The sequence below is a fragment of the Chelmon rostratus genome, chromosome 24, assembly GCF_017976325.1.
Source record: "Chelmon rostratus isolate fCheRos1 chromosome 24, fCheRos1.pri, whole genome shotgun sequence".
NCBI lineage: Eukaryota > Metazoa > Chordata > Actinopteri > Chaetodontiformes > Chaetodontidae > Chelmon > Chelmon rostratus.
Window position 1 is genome coordinate 6501478 of NC_055681.1, and position 15012 is coordinate 6516489.

Below are 15012 nucleotides of genomic sequence, written 5' to 3' on the forward strand. Positions count from 1 at the left end.
AGAATTAGTCCTCTTTTAATCCCTCTCCACTGCAGATGATGACAAAAGTATCATGACTGAGCAAATCGAAGCCCTTCCTCAGACCCAGAGTCCTACCAGTACAGCTGTGGTGGACAGACCCGCTAAACGGGCCCCTGGCAGAGGAAGGGGCCGCCCTGGCACCACTGAGAGTAGAGCATTCCGCAAAGTAACCAGCCACCATCCGCCAAGAGAGGAGATGAAGAAGAAAAAAGGTTCTAATTCTGTATCCAAGAAGTTTTGTTTAGCTTAAAACAAACTGTTATGTACTTTGTTATTATCAAGGTACATTTGAACACTTTTTGTACACATGTAACGTGATGTTCAGCACAGATTTGCCTCTCTGCAGTGCATTTAACCAAGGTTTGCATGTTGGTATAATCCTGTCTCTCCTCTTTGCTAGTAGGCGCGAGGAGGGCTGACCAGAATAAGGTGTCAGCCCTCCAAAGTCGTTCTCCATCTCGAAAGAGTGTAGCCAAAGCGGCAGCCAGACACCCTAGGCCTGCTCTGCTTCACGGCTCTGCTAGACGCAAGGCCACAGGTGAACACTCTTCACCAGGAAATCTGTGCTGTGGATAGAGAGAGTGCAACCAAATTTTAATTCTAACCACATTTTTAGACTGGCGTCATATGAACTGAAGACACATATCAGTATTGCTTACTCCACAAAACCTGACAAATGCTGAAACCTGAATTTATTCAACTGGAAATCCAATCAAGGATGAAACTGTCAGGCATGCAGTCACAGGTATTGAAAGTTCTGATGCTCTCTCTCTATTGATGGCTCTTTAAGGAATCAAGCAGGTGCAATGTAGCTGGCAAACATCATGTGCTGCTTACCCATCTTTAAAACATCATGTCTGGTCTTTTTTTATGGCCTCCACTTTGTCTTTTATTTTATTTTTTTCTAACTTTATCCTTGTCAAAAGTGGAGTATTTACTCCTGCTTGGCCTCATATTCATGTTTATTTCTGCTCACTGATGCCGTCGTAAACTGTGGTGTGAATGTGTGAATGTGGAGCTACTCTGGTTTCTTTTTCTGACAGCTTAATGCCACTTGTATGTGTTCGCTGGAAACGGCTGCATGTTGAAGGTCTTCTCTTCAGCTGGAGTGAAAAGGTCTATGAATGGGCTAAGAGTGACTAAAATGTTGTGGTGTGATGCATAGAGGGTGTTTCATTGAGCTCTGTCATCTGGATGCTGTTGGAACACAAATGCAGCAAACACTATTTGCTCCCGAAGTGTTTACGTTTGGACGGCTCAGAGTGTATTTATGGATGTTTATGTGTGTTGTGTGTGTAAATTCACTCGCAAATGTCTCCCCGTGCTGGTTTACATTGGTCATTACAGCAGGACTCTTTGTTTGCAGGTATGGAAAGCTATCAACCCCTTAGTGTGGCCCACCAGTCCAGGGAGAGGACCACTGTAAGTACTGCCAGCTGTGACACACACTCACAATACCTGTGATTATCATTGGCATGTTTTTTTTTCTTTTTATCTTGGGGGTACTTTGCACTTTTTGTGTGTTTTTGCTGACATCTGATGATGTGAATGATTTTGCATCAGTAAATAAATCATCTTTAAGCATAAAGAGGAGGAAATAAAAGGTATAGAACTGAAGCCTTGCAGTACAATTTCCATTGTAACTAATTGCATCATGGGGCTTGTTGTTTGTTGTTTGCATGACAGACTCGATATTTTCTTACTTTCATTCCATTTCTGAATGTGTGTCCTTTTATTTCTCTGTGTGCATATTCATTTTGTCTTGCATGCCTGCCTCTGTCCTTGTGCCAGTCTCGACAGAGAAAATCTGTGAGTATAGAAACCAAATAAGAGGAGGCAGACAGACGTGTGTTTAAGCGTTTTACCAGCAACACTTGTGTGCAGTACAAGGGCAAAAGGGTCCTTGCGAATATCTTGAATTCCTACAGTCATTCATCCCTTCTAACCACATGTAAAAAAACAAAACAAGAAGACTTTTCTGTTTCTCAGTCAAGTCTATGTTTGTCTAGAAGTTTCACCTTTCATTTGTGTCCTTTCTATAAACATCTCCATCATTCAAGGTTTTCCTCAAAAGAAAATCACTTGTGGATGTTAATCATTCAGTATCCTGATTGATAAAATTTACTTATTTTACTAGTTTTTGTGACATCTCATTGGACATTGGAATTAATCTTGACATACAACTGAAACCTCAAAGGGGTAATTCAGGTTTTTTTGATGTGGGGTTGTGACGAAGTTATCCATAGTGGGTGTATTATCTATAGTAGATGGGGGTCAGCACGGGAAACTAAGCAACGTACTGCTGTGGACAGGTCAGCAGCAAAACGCTAGCCACCTTAAAGACCAATATCAGTTTAAGTGCATGCTGTTTTTAGAATATTTTCACCGCCATGACACAGCCATTTCCAACAGCAAACTGAAGCCGTTACATCCATGTGGGTTTTTTCAAAGCCACCAGACACCTTTGACAAAAACAACTGATTTTGCTTTGGAACGCTGGAGTTGCTGGTGTACCACTGCCTCCATTGGTTAGTTAGTTTGTCTTATTGTGAGACTTTGGTGTTTTAAAGGGTTGTTTCAGATTCACTGAAGTCACACAAAAACACAAAACAGACTAATCAAAACAGGCAGAAGTAGACGAGCAACTCCTGTGCTCTGCAAGGTAAAATTCATGGTTTTGTCAAAGGAGCCTGGGGGCTTTGCAGAGAGCGATGTAACTGGCTTCAATTTTCCTAAAGATAATACAATGCATAAATACCTCATGCAACTCCACTTTCTAAAAGCTGAACTATCCCTTTCAGTTCAGCTGAGACATTAACCATAAATACATCCATTTCAACTCCACTGCATCCTATCTCATTCTTCCTTTCTCCATCTGTTTGTCACCTCTGCCCTCGTCATCCTCACATCCTGCATGCTTTCCTGCCTCGTGTCGCGGCTTCGGTCCAGAGCCCCACGAGGGCCGTTCTGTTAAAGATGGCAGTTCAGCGCCGGGCATCCGATCAACATCTGCACCGGCCCGGCTCTGCCTGTAGCCTTAAAAGAAGCCCCCTTGTGGAGGCGGAGCTCAGTGAGGTCCGCCCCTCCTCTGCATGTGCCCGCCCGTCCCCTCTTCCAAACAAATGGGCAGAGAAGGTAAAGGAAGGACAGGAGATTGACAGGCAGCTGGGACCAGTGTCCATGCACGCTGCATGTGATTGAGCCTTTCTTATTGACTCTTCAGTGTGTGTGTGTTCATTCAGGAGAGAGCGTACCGCAGCCCAGAGAAGAGGTCGTCCCTGCCCAGGCCTGCCAAATCTCTGACGCGCCACATCCCTGCTGCTGAGCAGGAGGACAACAGCACCCCCTCTAGGCCAACCTGTAAGAATGCACGCATACATAACACAGAACCTTCCAGCAAGTTCACCTCTGAAATTAACTTTACAGCCGCAGATTGCCTCTTTACACTCTTTTACTAATGACTCTCCTCAATCACTTTCTTTTTAATCATTTTCTTAAATTTTTAACTGCGACCGCCTTGCACCTCCTGCCCCGCGTTTCTCTGCTCCCCCGTTTCTTCTTCCTCCCTGTCCTTTTCCCTCTCCCCTCTCAAAGCGTTCCAGTCCAGAGTGGACAGCAGGTCTGGAAGAGCCCCTGGTATGGCAGGTAGACCACCCAGTAGCTCCTGTTAGACCCATCACACCCTCCTCCTCATCAACATCTTAACATGTGGCTATTAGAATATTTCATAGTCGTGAGCATCTTTCATTGATAAAGCATTCATTCGTTCATCTTGGTCACACATTATTCTGAAGGGTGTCTGCAGTCAAAAAGTCTACAGCTAAACAGTTAAAGAACCTTTATTCTGCAATCAGAACAAAGGTGGTTTTGCATGCTCGTTTATTTAGTTTTGTTCCCAAATTTATCACAATTAGATACAAATTTCGCTAGACTTTTCTCACATTGTATCAAACTTGGCTTTGTCAAACCTGCAGTCACCTTACCAGAGGAACAGATGGGATCCATAACAACAGGTTGCTACTTCTTGCTCTTAGTCAGGATGTTGTCGGCTGAAATCTTATTGGTGCTTCACCAGTATCCCAGCAACAAGCCGGCAGCATTAAATGAATACAGCTGCCTGTGTGTGCACTCCCGTATCTTGTTAAACATTCTTGTTTGCCTTGGGTTGTTTGTTGTGTTGAGCAAATTTGGTGCAGTGTTGACAGCTCCATGAGTGCTATGTTTCCTTATCATCAACATCAGAAGCAGATGAAGGATCATACACTCCAATCCATCTGTTGCTTTAATGTTTGTGTGTCTATTCTTCTTCCTCTTTTTTCTCTTTGAAGTGTTTCTGTCTCCAGGAAGGGGTTTCTTTGTTGTTTTCAGAATTGTAATCCAGCAATATCTCTCCGTCTCTCAAGGCACAGAGTCGGCACGTTCCCGATCAGTCCGCAGCGGCGCCTCCACCCCCGGCTCCTCCGCCGTCACGCCGGGCACGCCCCCCAGCTACTCCTGCCGCACCCCCGGCTCACGCACCCCCGGCAGCCACACACCCAAGTCCTTCAGCGTCCTCCAGGAGAAGAAGGTGGCGGTGATCCGGACCCCGCCCAAGTCTCCTTCCTCCGCCCAACGGCAGCTGAAGGTTCTCAATCAGCCCCTGCCTGACCTGAAGAATGTAAAGTCCAAGATCGGGTCCACCACCAACCTCAAGCACCAGCCGAAAGGCGGACAGGTAACTAACTGTCAGTCTAACTGCGTTAAATCTGAACTTGGCAAGACTTTGTCGTGCTTTGTGCAATTGGACAAGTCTGCCACATGAGGGCAGTAAAGGACAAAGTTATGTTGTACACCTTGAAATAAAAAAAACAATTGATTTGTCTAAAAAATGTTAAATAATAAGTAGTTTTTTCGATCAGCTCTCGCTATTATCTATAAATCAAACAGGACTAACACTGTTATTATATTTAACATCTCATAGTTTAATTTCTATTTCAATAAAAGGGAGTTTAAAAAAATTAAAAGTAGTGTTTAAACCTTCCTTTATTGTAGCTTAACAACATGAATATCCACAAACTACTATTCATACACACAAGATGCAACACAATGTGCTAAAAAGATGACAAAGCAGACATACAATGACAGATTCAAGATATCGGAACAGTGTCTGTTGTCAGACGAGAGGAACGTCTTCTGAACGGCTTCTGTATTAAAGACGATGATGTGATTTTAAACAATGGTTTTCTCTTGTTTGTGAGTTGTAGAGATGTTGTAAAATGCTTAAATATCTCTCCCCACATCCTCACGATCACTCACTGTCTGACCTGCCTCTAAACCCCTGCCGCCACTTCCTCTGGCTGTCCTCTCCCTGTCTGCTGTCATCACCGTCATCAGCTGCCCCCCGGCCTCTTTCCCTGACTTTCCCTTTGTCTTCCTTCTCCTCACCTTTCTCAAATGTCTCCCTGTTGAAGAGGGACGCAGACCAGCTTCAGCTGTACTAAACAAACCGTGTGTTAGCCGGTTGAAAACAGCTGTTCTCTTAAGAATCCTCTCAGGATTCGCAGTCAACCTGCAGAATCATTTGCCCTGGGGATCTGCTTTCGTCATCCCTCTGCAGGATTTTCGCCTCAGCTCTGAGTATTAATAATTGCGAGCAGAATTATTTATTGAGAAGTTGCTTCAAGGACACAGAATGGGATGATATCTCCAGGCATAACTTTTTTTATTTTCATTTGTTAGGTTTCAAACAAAACCCAGATCCCCAAAAAGAGGTGTGTAACAGATGTGCGTTCGACTAATAGAATCATTTTTAATCACGTAACCGGGCAACAGATGTGCTCATGTTCCCGGAGTGTTACAGGAGTGAGGCTTTTCATGAACCCCAGTGATGTATGGAGGAGGAGGAGGCAGGTAATTGTCATTTTTGCCAGGTCTACTTTCCTCTTCGGGGAGCAGTGTGACACAGGGGCAGAAATTTTTAATGAAGCTGGGTGACGTACGGCTTGGAGGAGCAGCAGGGCAGCCTGTCTGGAGAACAGTGTGACGCCAGACTTAAAGGTTGATTGCAGAAAATTCTGAAACAAAAAGGATTTTTTCATTTTAAATGGACATTTGGTAACATTTATGGCATGTTTATAATCATATAATGTCATTTAGTTTTTACATTAAAGACATTTCTTCTGTTGTCACGTGTAGGAACACATTGCATCTGCACAAAAATGCAGTTAAGTATGAAAGTGAGGTTATTTTTTTCTTTAAAAAATGGTGAAAAAGGCCCTTCGACGGTCCCCTCATGTTGCTTGTTTTGTCTCAACAACATACCAAAGCCCACAAATAATTTTTTTCATAGTAGAAAAGGCAAAGAAAAACAGCAGAAATCCTTGTTTGAGAGGCTGGAGCAGAGTAGTTTGGTAGTTTTGCTTTTAAAATGATTGATAATCAGTCATGAAAATGCTGACAGCAGTGATTGATTGATAAATTAATCATTTCAGCTCGAGTATAAACAGCAAAATGAAATGTATGAATGTTTAGTTGGACCAGATTGTCTTTGGGTTTAGTGCAGGCGCATTGTCATTGGTTAACCTTGCAGCTTTCTGTGCTGCAACAGCTGTAGAGGGAGAGTAGGAACAGTGAAAAATAAGGAGAAATGGGTCGTCGGAGCAGCGTGTGCACCCACACACACACTGCAGGTGAGAGGACGAGCTGTGGGGAGAGTCCAGCTCAGGTGTGTGCAGACCGGAGACGGAGGCTCGCTGTCAGGGCTCTTGTGTGTTTTCCCTGAACCTCTTTCCGTCTTCTTTTCACCCTCTTTCTGTGCGCAGGCATTTTTAAAATAATCTTTTATTTTGGAGACAGCACGAACTGGTGCACTCATGGTTGCATTAAACCACCAAAGCTTGCCTGGTTTTTTTTTTTTCTTTTGTTTTTTCAACTTGTAGGTTTAGGCTTCGTGATGTCAGTCATAGTAAATGTAAATGCATGTGAAGACACATTGATCACTCATCTCCCGCGTACCTAAATGAGGCACATATAGTGTTTTCCTTTTTTTCTTTTATTCGATTTTGTTTTAGGTTCAAATTTTGCATGAGAAGCTGGACTTCAGTCATGTTCAGTCAAAGTGCGGCTCCAAGGATAATCTGAAGCACTCGCCCAAAGGAGGCAATGTATGTACGCCTTTCTCTTTTCTCTCTCGCTCTTCTCCCTCCTTCTCTTCTCAGCTGGGGCTGTTGTAGCTCTCTCTCATGCTACTTTTATGTGTTCATCTGTCTACCCATCTGTTCGGCAGAAGGGTTTATTTCCAAAGTGCAACACGTCGATGGCAGCAGAGCTCCCTGCTTCCCTCTCTTCATTGTCAGCTTGTGCCATCCATTTATTTGCCTTTCGTGCTCTTGCAAATAGTGAGCGGATGTTGCCCTTGGGAATTAAACTCTTTCAGATATGCTTGAGGCTGTTGTAATGATTCTGTTCAAAACAGGGACGGGATCCAGACTGGATTACAGCGCTAAAAGTGAAGTTTCTCACCCCCTGATGAACGCCTTTATCCCTGCATAAAAACTGTCACTAAAAGGCTTCAGTGTGTTTCTGTGGTGCAGCTTCAATTCAAATGCCCCAGCACCAAAGTGAGTGGCGACAGATTGATAGGTCGTGGATTTAAAATTGGGACACTTTTACAGGATTATTTTGGGCGGGAAGGAGGCGGACGGGGGGGTTGCTCTATTTTTAAGCTCTCCCCCTCATCCAGTTAGAGAAGCCCTCAGTGTTCGCTGTTTGTTTGGATGAAAAAAGTCACCCTGTCATTCCCAGGTCATGATCCCGAGTGTAAAACTGGACTTTAGCCATGTCCAGGCGAAATGTGGCTCCCTGGACAAAATCCAGCACGCGGCAGGCGGGGGAAACGTGAGTGACACACACACACACACACACACACACACACACACACACACACACACACAAAAGCTTTCTCCAGGTCCATCTTAATAAACCGACTCATTCAGGCATGAACGTGTTTGTGGGTTGTAGTGGTGGATTGTTTTCGTCCTCATCAACTGAATTTTGCCCCTCGGAATTAAATTCCGGGATTTGTACCAAATATATACTCATTTGACTTCAGCACAACATTCAGCACATCTGCATAATGTCAACACCCCTTTACGGCATGCATGACACTAATTCATATCACCCATGGACAATAAAGTTTAATTGAAGCAGCTGCTCCCTGCAGCCTCACGTCGCGCCTGTGCTCTGTGTTTGTTTGGTGTCTGCCGCTGCTTGCTTTCATGTTAACCTCTCTCCAGGGAACCGACATCAGAGCCTCTGTGTTTCTTGGACTTCACCCAGCCTCACCCACAGACTCGCGTTGTGTCACGTCTCATTTCTGACTTCTCTCAAGTCTCTTTTCCACCACAGAGCAGATCAGCCGTCTTCCATCTCTCCGAGACATTTGTGAAGCCTGTCGTTGTCGTGTTTTTCCGGTACATGCATGCTAACATGTGCTCCTGCCCATAGGTCCAAATCCAGTCCAAGAAGATCGACTTGAGCCACATCACCGCCAAATGTGGCTCCATGTCCAACATCCACCACAGACCAGGTGCTGTACAGCCAGAGCTGCAGCTGCATGTTGACAACTTACAAGGAATTTAAGGATGCTTCTCTTAAAGCTAGCTAGTTGTTTATCCTTTATTTTACCTTCTCAGCAGATTTTTGTTGATGGTTTATAGAATGAAATCATTGAAAACAAATGAAGAAGTCTCCTTTTGACTGACTCTCCTTGTATTCCCAATATTTAAGTTACCATTTCATGTGACAAACTTGTCCTCATCTTGCCTCATAGTGCAACATATAATGACAGAAGTTTCAAGAGATCAAGATTGCCTTTATTGTCATTGAACATGGACATGTCAACGAAATTTGCATTTTAACCCCCGTGTTAGAAAGATAATAAGAAAGATAATAAAATAAAATAAAATAAAGCAAATAAAATAAAATAAACATAATAGAATAAAATAAAGTAACATGCAAAAAAAATGCATAAATGCAATAAAAACATACTAGGTTGCAGCTGAGTATACTAAAATGTATCTGCTAAAATGCAGCCAACATCAGGTAGGCGTATGTGTACTTAAATGTGAAGTACACAGAAGGTGAAGGTGTTGGTGAAGGTGGACAAAGTTTGAAGTTAGTCTGCAGATATGAAGAGGATAAAACATTATGAGAGATACATAGATCCTGTAGAGAATAATAGCATTCTTAGAGGCTTATTTAGTTAAGTTCATCTTATTTTGGACTCTGCAGCATAACAACAGATAACAAAGGCTATATAGTGGACATTGGAAATAACAGCAAAATACATACATGTATAAAAATAACTGACAGCTGCCATCTTGGCTGATTTACAGTGAAGATGGTAAATAGACAAAGCTGGTGTTTTTGTGCACAGCGTCCTTCGCGAGCGCTGCAGTGTGGCATTCTCTGCTCTGAGTGTGTTGCTCAGGAGGAGCGCCGCCCTGCAGGCGAGCGATGTCCCTGTGGGTCTGACGCTTTTCTTCTCCCTCCTGCTGTCCTGTTCCCAGGGGGAGGCAACGTGCGTATTGAGAATGTGAAGCTGGACTTTAAAGAGAAGGCCCACGCCAAGGTCGGCTCCCTGAGCAACACCAGCCACACTCCTGGAGGGGGGAACATCATGGTAAAAAAAAAAAAAGAAGCACACAAATACACCATCTTGTGCACACAGAGTCTCTGCCGCTGTCAGTTTCTGTAAAAACAAAGAGGAGAAAACACCCGTGAACCAGTCTTTCTCTCACACCCGCCAGATCGAGAGCCACAAGCTGAGCTTCCGGGAATCGGCCAAAGCTCGGGTGGATCACGGCGCGGAAATCGTCATCACCCACTCCCCTGGCATCGAGACGGGAGGCACTTCCCCTCGTCTGTCCTCCGCCGGCAGCATCAACCTCCTGGAGTCGCCCCAGCTCTCCACACTGGCCCAGGACGTCACCGCTGCCCTGGCCAAGCAGGGCTTATGAGCGGGCTGCCCCCGCTTTGGATACCCTCAAAAATCCACCACTCCTCCTCCCATCAGTCTCATTCACTCATCCGGTGTTCTCCCGAGGTCCTTCACTGCAACACGACCCCCACACACTTGATCCGACAGGTTCTACAGTTGTTGTTGATTGACCGTCAACGACCCCTCAGCCCTTCCAGCTGGATTTTAAAAACTGAATTCTAAGGTTATTCTTCACTCACGCCCAGTCACTCTTTGTTTTTCATGCGTTTCCTTCACTCAAACATGGACTTTTCTGTTCTTGTCTTAGATGAGCTGAATGCTGCGGTTTGAATGGATGTGTTTGTCCAAGAAGGCATTGACGGTTTTATGATTGTACAGCGATTTTTAGTGTGAAAAGCATCACATTCCATTTGTATGGGGACGAACGAAGACAAAACTCATGCGTAACGTCCATTCAGAATTTATATGGTACTGAATGCAAAATATTACTACTAGATACTAGACGCTAGTCTTTAAAGATACAGCTGTGTGAGAGACTTAACTTCCAGAAACATGTAACCGTACCTGCAAAAGAGTGGCTGATGAGCATGTCTGCTAAAATGTGACTTTTTAAGTCAAACGACATGAATTTTTCTTTGTTCGTTGGTTGGATTTAATGTTATGATTTCCTGATATGTGCTGAATTGTTGGACAAGTTGTGCTCTCTTGTTCTGTTTTCTTTTTATATATGTCACTGTAGTGGAAGTTGTTCCAGTTTTGTACGTTCCCTGTGGCTGCACTGGCTTATTAGCACTTAAATGTGGATAACCATTGCAGTTGTGTCGAGTCAAGCGCTAAAAGGCTAGCTTTCCAATAGAAAAAAAAACGATTTTCTTTTTTTTGCAAACCTGTGGGCTGCTCTTTTTGTTTGGTTTTACATTAGTTCTGTGGTTTTATTAGGCTGCAACAATGCTATTATGCTGGCATGGCAAATACATGCATAAAGTAGGAAATAAACTTTACAGTGTGAGTGTAAATGGCCGGGGTGCATTCTAGTGTCTATACCTCAAGGCCCCTCATGCTCCTGTGACCTTTCTCTTGCAGAGACCGGGTTGTACGATGAATCTGAATGGGCGGCGGGCCCAGAGTTCGTTTGAAACGTGGAAAGTATGAAGCTTTATAAGAGAACATTCCATTGAAAGAGCAGCTACTCGGCCCTTTTGTGCGATTAAACCAGTAACTTCACAGGAAATGAAGGCAGAAGTGAAGAATGGGAGTAACCCTCAACTTGCAGCCGTTAGAGTTCATAAAGAAAAAGAATAAAAAACAACTGTTCTAGCATATTCTCTGATCACCATTGTGCAACTCCTCTGCCCCCCTTCTCCTCCTCCCTATGTCAGTTGCCCCTCCAGTGTTTTTCTGTGCTTCCTATGCTCTTGCCTCCCTCCTCCCCAGCCCCTCTTTGCCTGTGTAAGTGTATTTAAAAGACCATGTAGATGTGTGCACACTTTTCCGATGTTTGAGACGTACTGATGACAAATGCTCCTACAGGATGACGACAACAGAAATAAAGAAAATGAAAACTGGTTCACTCTCGTCTCTCTCATGACTTCTTGGAAGATTTCGTGCTCAATTTACCTCCAGCGTGCATTTTTTTTATCCAGGGTAGAAAAATGCAAATATGTCAGTGTGCACGGTGGATGTGTCATTTGTTAGAGCTGCGTATATTTACATTTACCTTTATACTTTTACTGTGAAAAATATCACAAAGGTGATGTAGTGTAGACATTATGATTCATAATGTATTAACAAGAAGCATCACTGACATACTGTGTAAGTCAGTGAGCTTGTATGTGCATTTAACACATGCATGTGGGGGGGTGCACTGTGTGTTTATTTACTTAATGTAATAATGCTATAAATATTTTTCTGCACTTCTAGATTCACAAAGAGGAAGCCTGGAGTAATATTCTGTTCTGTGTTCTTGTTTACGGTGCTAACTGAGCTAGCTTTCTACAGAGGCTAGTGAAGTCGGACTGGCAGTTGCCTGGCAACCAGCGGATACAACAGGAAGTTTCGCCCACATAACGTCGATTTAATTATTATTTTATTTATTTTTTAGTCTTTGTACGGACCAAACAAATGAGATTCTGAAATGGTGAAGAGTCACTACTGACAGCTTAACTACATTTATTTGACACATTGAGGGTCCAGTGCGGAGGATTTATGGGGGTTTATTGTCAGGAAGATGAGAAGATGTAATATTCATATTTAAAGCTCTTTACATACTCTATATGAGTGGGTCCTCTTCTAGTCTGCCATGTTTCTACAGTAGCCCAGAATGGACAAATCAAACACTGGTTGAAGAGAGGACCTTTCTTTGGTTGCAATATGCAACCTCGCCACTAGATGCCACTAAATCCCACACATCGGAGCTTTAAGTTTCGTGGGAATCCCGCTGATGTCTTAGTGGTGCCCTCTGGGTCATACAGGCTTGGGTTTGAGGATTTGAATTTAAAGCTTGCGTTACAGACCGCAGGTGTGGTCTCATGAAAGATGCTATCCGGCTGCATCATGGGGTATCATGGGAGATACTTGTGTATTTGGCATTTGCCCCATACTTGGGAAAAGAAAAAGAAAACATTTCTTGGCCTCTGCTGCATCAATTTTAACTGTTGTGTTTTATTTTATCTCCTATGAGTCCCACAACTTTATGGAAATCACTGGAGTAGCCCTTAAAGTATTAAAGTGCAATTTTGGGGTGCTTGTGCAGTGCAACTCTAACTCTATCCCACTACATTTTCAAGGAAAATATTGTACTTATATGCACGCACAGACATGATAAAGAGCTATTATGCATCATGATTTGCTTTATTGCTGCTATTTGAAGCACATGTCAGTTTGATTTTTCCATTTTAGATGCAGCACCTTGTGTGATGCAGTCTTCTACAGTGTTGCATTGCTATTCTTCCTTCAGTAAAGGGTTGGAATACTTCTTTCCCCTCTCAGTGTCAAATTCGTTGCTTTTTGTGACTTTTATGGCCCACGACCATGCCCACCTGGGTTATTAAACAACCTGTTGATATACAAAAAGGTGGATTATCCCACACGTGCACGCACCATCCGATTCGGTCGTTCAACGCGCGCTCGCAGCAGTTTGCGTTTTGGTCATCTGAGAGTTTCTGAGCCATTTCCGATCGCGCTGCACAAAGCAGCCGGTGGACATCTGGTGCAGCTGCAGGCTGAGTCTCTCAGCTCCGCTGCTGGTGAGCAAGCACGCCGATCAGCTCTCCCTGTCCGGCGAGGGAGGTGCTGAAATCAGAGCGCTGCCTCCTTCTCCTTCTCCGCCGCCCCCCGCTCCCTCTCCCCCTCTCCCTCGCTCTCCCTCTCTCTCTCTATCTCTCTCTCTCTCTCTCTCTCCACTGCCGCCGACCGACCGACACTTGCAGCCATTTTACGCAGGACGAACCCAATCATGTCGTGAGCGGAGCTCGCTGGTCACCTGGGCAGAGCCAGCAGCCGCCGCGCGTCCCGGTGGTCGCACACAGGCGGCCGGCCGGGCAGGTCCGGGCAAAATGGTGAAGAGGAAAAGCCTGGACGACAACGAGCCGGAGTGCGGGAAAGGAATCCCGTTCCCCATCCAGACCTTCCTGTGGAGGCAGACCAGGTTAGCGTGTGCTTCCGCGGAAATTGATAACAGGTGTTTGCCATTGGCGAAAATTAGGAGGATCAGGGAATTGACAGCAGCCGCGTCAAAGCCGCTGCATACCGCGCGAAAAGACGCAATCATTTCTGTCCTAATATGCTCCAAAATGCATCCGTTGTCATATTATAATTCAAGCCGTGAATGGGGGACCGTGCCGCCGAGCGTGTCAGTTCCCTGGTTTCATTGAATGTTTTTAAATGGAGGAAGGTGGGCTGCATGTTCTGTGCAAGATGTTGAACTGTGAATGGAGACGGCTGCAGATTGCATGATGTCACACCTGTAAAGTGCGCTAAAGAAAATAGAAACGGTGTGTGAATGAGCTGCAGTGGGAAGGCTGTTCATGTTTGTGCAAGTACATATAACGTGTATTAATATTTAGTTTGTTGAAAAATGCAGTTTGACACGGGAGATGTGATGGTGTAACCTTCATGTCATTTTTAATGTGTTTTTCAGTGCATTTCTGCGTCCAAAGTTGGGAAAACAGTATGAAGCATCTTGTGTGGTAAGTTATTTCCCTAATGCCATGTGCGTGATGAGGGGAAATAATCGCTCCCTTTTCTGTAATCTGTTTTTACCTTAATGCACCTGCAAATAGTGGGCTCTTGATTTTGCATTTCGCATTTAGCAAATGAGTTTTTCCCCTTGCTTCCAGGAGCCAGACCTTTGGAAACTCATATCCATAATGACGTTACTCCAGATCCCATTGGCTCTCAACAGAGCTGCCACTGTCTCTCCCACAGGCATTGCCTTGCTTGGGGCCATGTGGGACATTTAGATAGTCAAAGAAAGAGGCTTTAGTTGCTGGCTGATGTCTCTTTTCCCCTTCTCTCTGGCTGCCTCCCCAGTCCTTTGAGCGGGTCCTGGTGGAGAATAAGCTCCACGGGCTGTCGCCGGCCCTGTCAGAGGCCATCCAGAGCATCTCCCGCTGGGAGCTCGTCCAGGCAGCCCTGCCTCATGTCCTCCACTGCACCTCCATCCTGCTGTCCAACAGGAACAAGCTGGGTGAGGACACGCAGGACACACATTACCGCAGCTTCAGGCACTGAGCTGATGGCCGTATCCAGGTTATCCCCATTCAACAAAACACAAAGCTGACACACCAGGCTGACTTAACAGACCGTCACATTTCTGGATATTGGAAACAGAACAAAATACTGAACATGCTTATTTTATTTGATCTATTATTTTTCTGGATCATGTCAGTACTGAAAATCCTTTTCTTTAGGTCTACAATATGGTCAGCTTTTAAATAACCCTCTTAAAAGACCTGTAATCCTTTTTAATGAAGTGAAAAAAAGAGCAGAACTCCAGTTGTAAAGTTGCATAA

The 15012-nt window shown here is 44.4% G+C and overlaps 2 protein-coding genes across 3 annotated transcripts in view; both read left to right on the forward strand.

Moving 5' to 3' along the window:
* LOC121627191 (microtubule-associated protein tau-like) overlaps positions 1-11536 on the forward strand; it is a 60642-nt gene extending 49106 nt beyond the window's left edge. The window contains exons 7-16 of one of the 2 annotated variants that reach the window (XM_041965940.1): positions 36-233; positions 422-559; positions 1388-1443; positions 3264-3381; positions 3616-3666; positions 4425-4735; positions 7804-7896; positions 8506-8587; positions 9570-9682; positions 9810-11536. In XM_041965940.1, coding sequence (XP_041821874.1) covers positions 36-233; positions 422-559; positions 1388-1443; positions 3264-3381; positions 3616-3666; positions 4425-4735; positions 7804-7896; positions 8506-8587; positions 9570-9682; positions 9810-10019 — 1370 coding nt within the window. In that variant the 3' untranslated portion in view covers positions 10020-11536. Of the gene's footprint in view, positions 1-35; positions 234-421; positions 560-1387; positions 1444-2970; positions 3157-3263; positions 3382-3615; positions 3667-4424; positions 4736-7070; positions 7164-7803; positions 7897-8505; positions 8588-9569; positions 9683-9809 lie in introns of both variants that reach the window. The other variant, XM_041965941.1, reaches the window with a different exon arrangement.
* A 2018-nt stretch (positions 11537-13554) lies between these two features.
* The window catches only part of LOC121627686 (protein unc-80 homolog), a 42450-nt gene continuing 40992 nt past the window's right edge, over positions 13555-15012 (forward strand). Inside the window, exons 1-3 of the mRNA XM_041966713.1 lie at positions 13555-13646; positions 14139-14187; positions 14531-14687. Coding sequence (XP_041822647.1) covers positions 13555-13646; positions 14139-14187; positions 14531-14687 — 298 coding nt within the window. The remainder of the gene's footprint in view (positions 13647-14138; positions 14188-14530; positions 14688-15012) is intronic.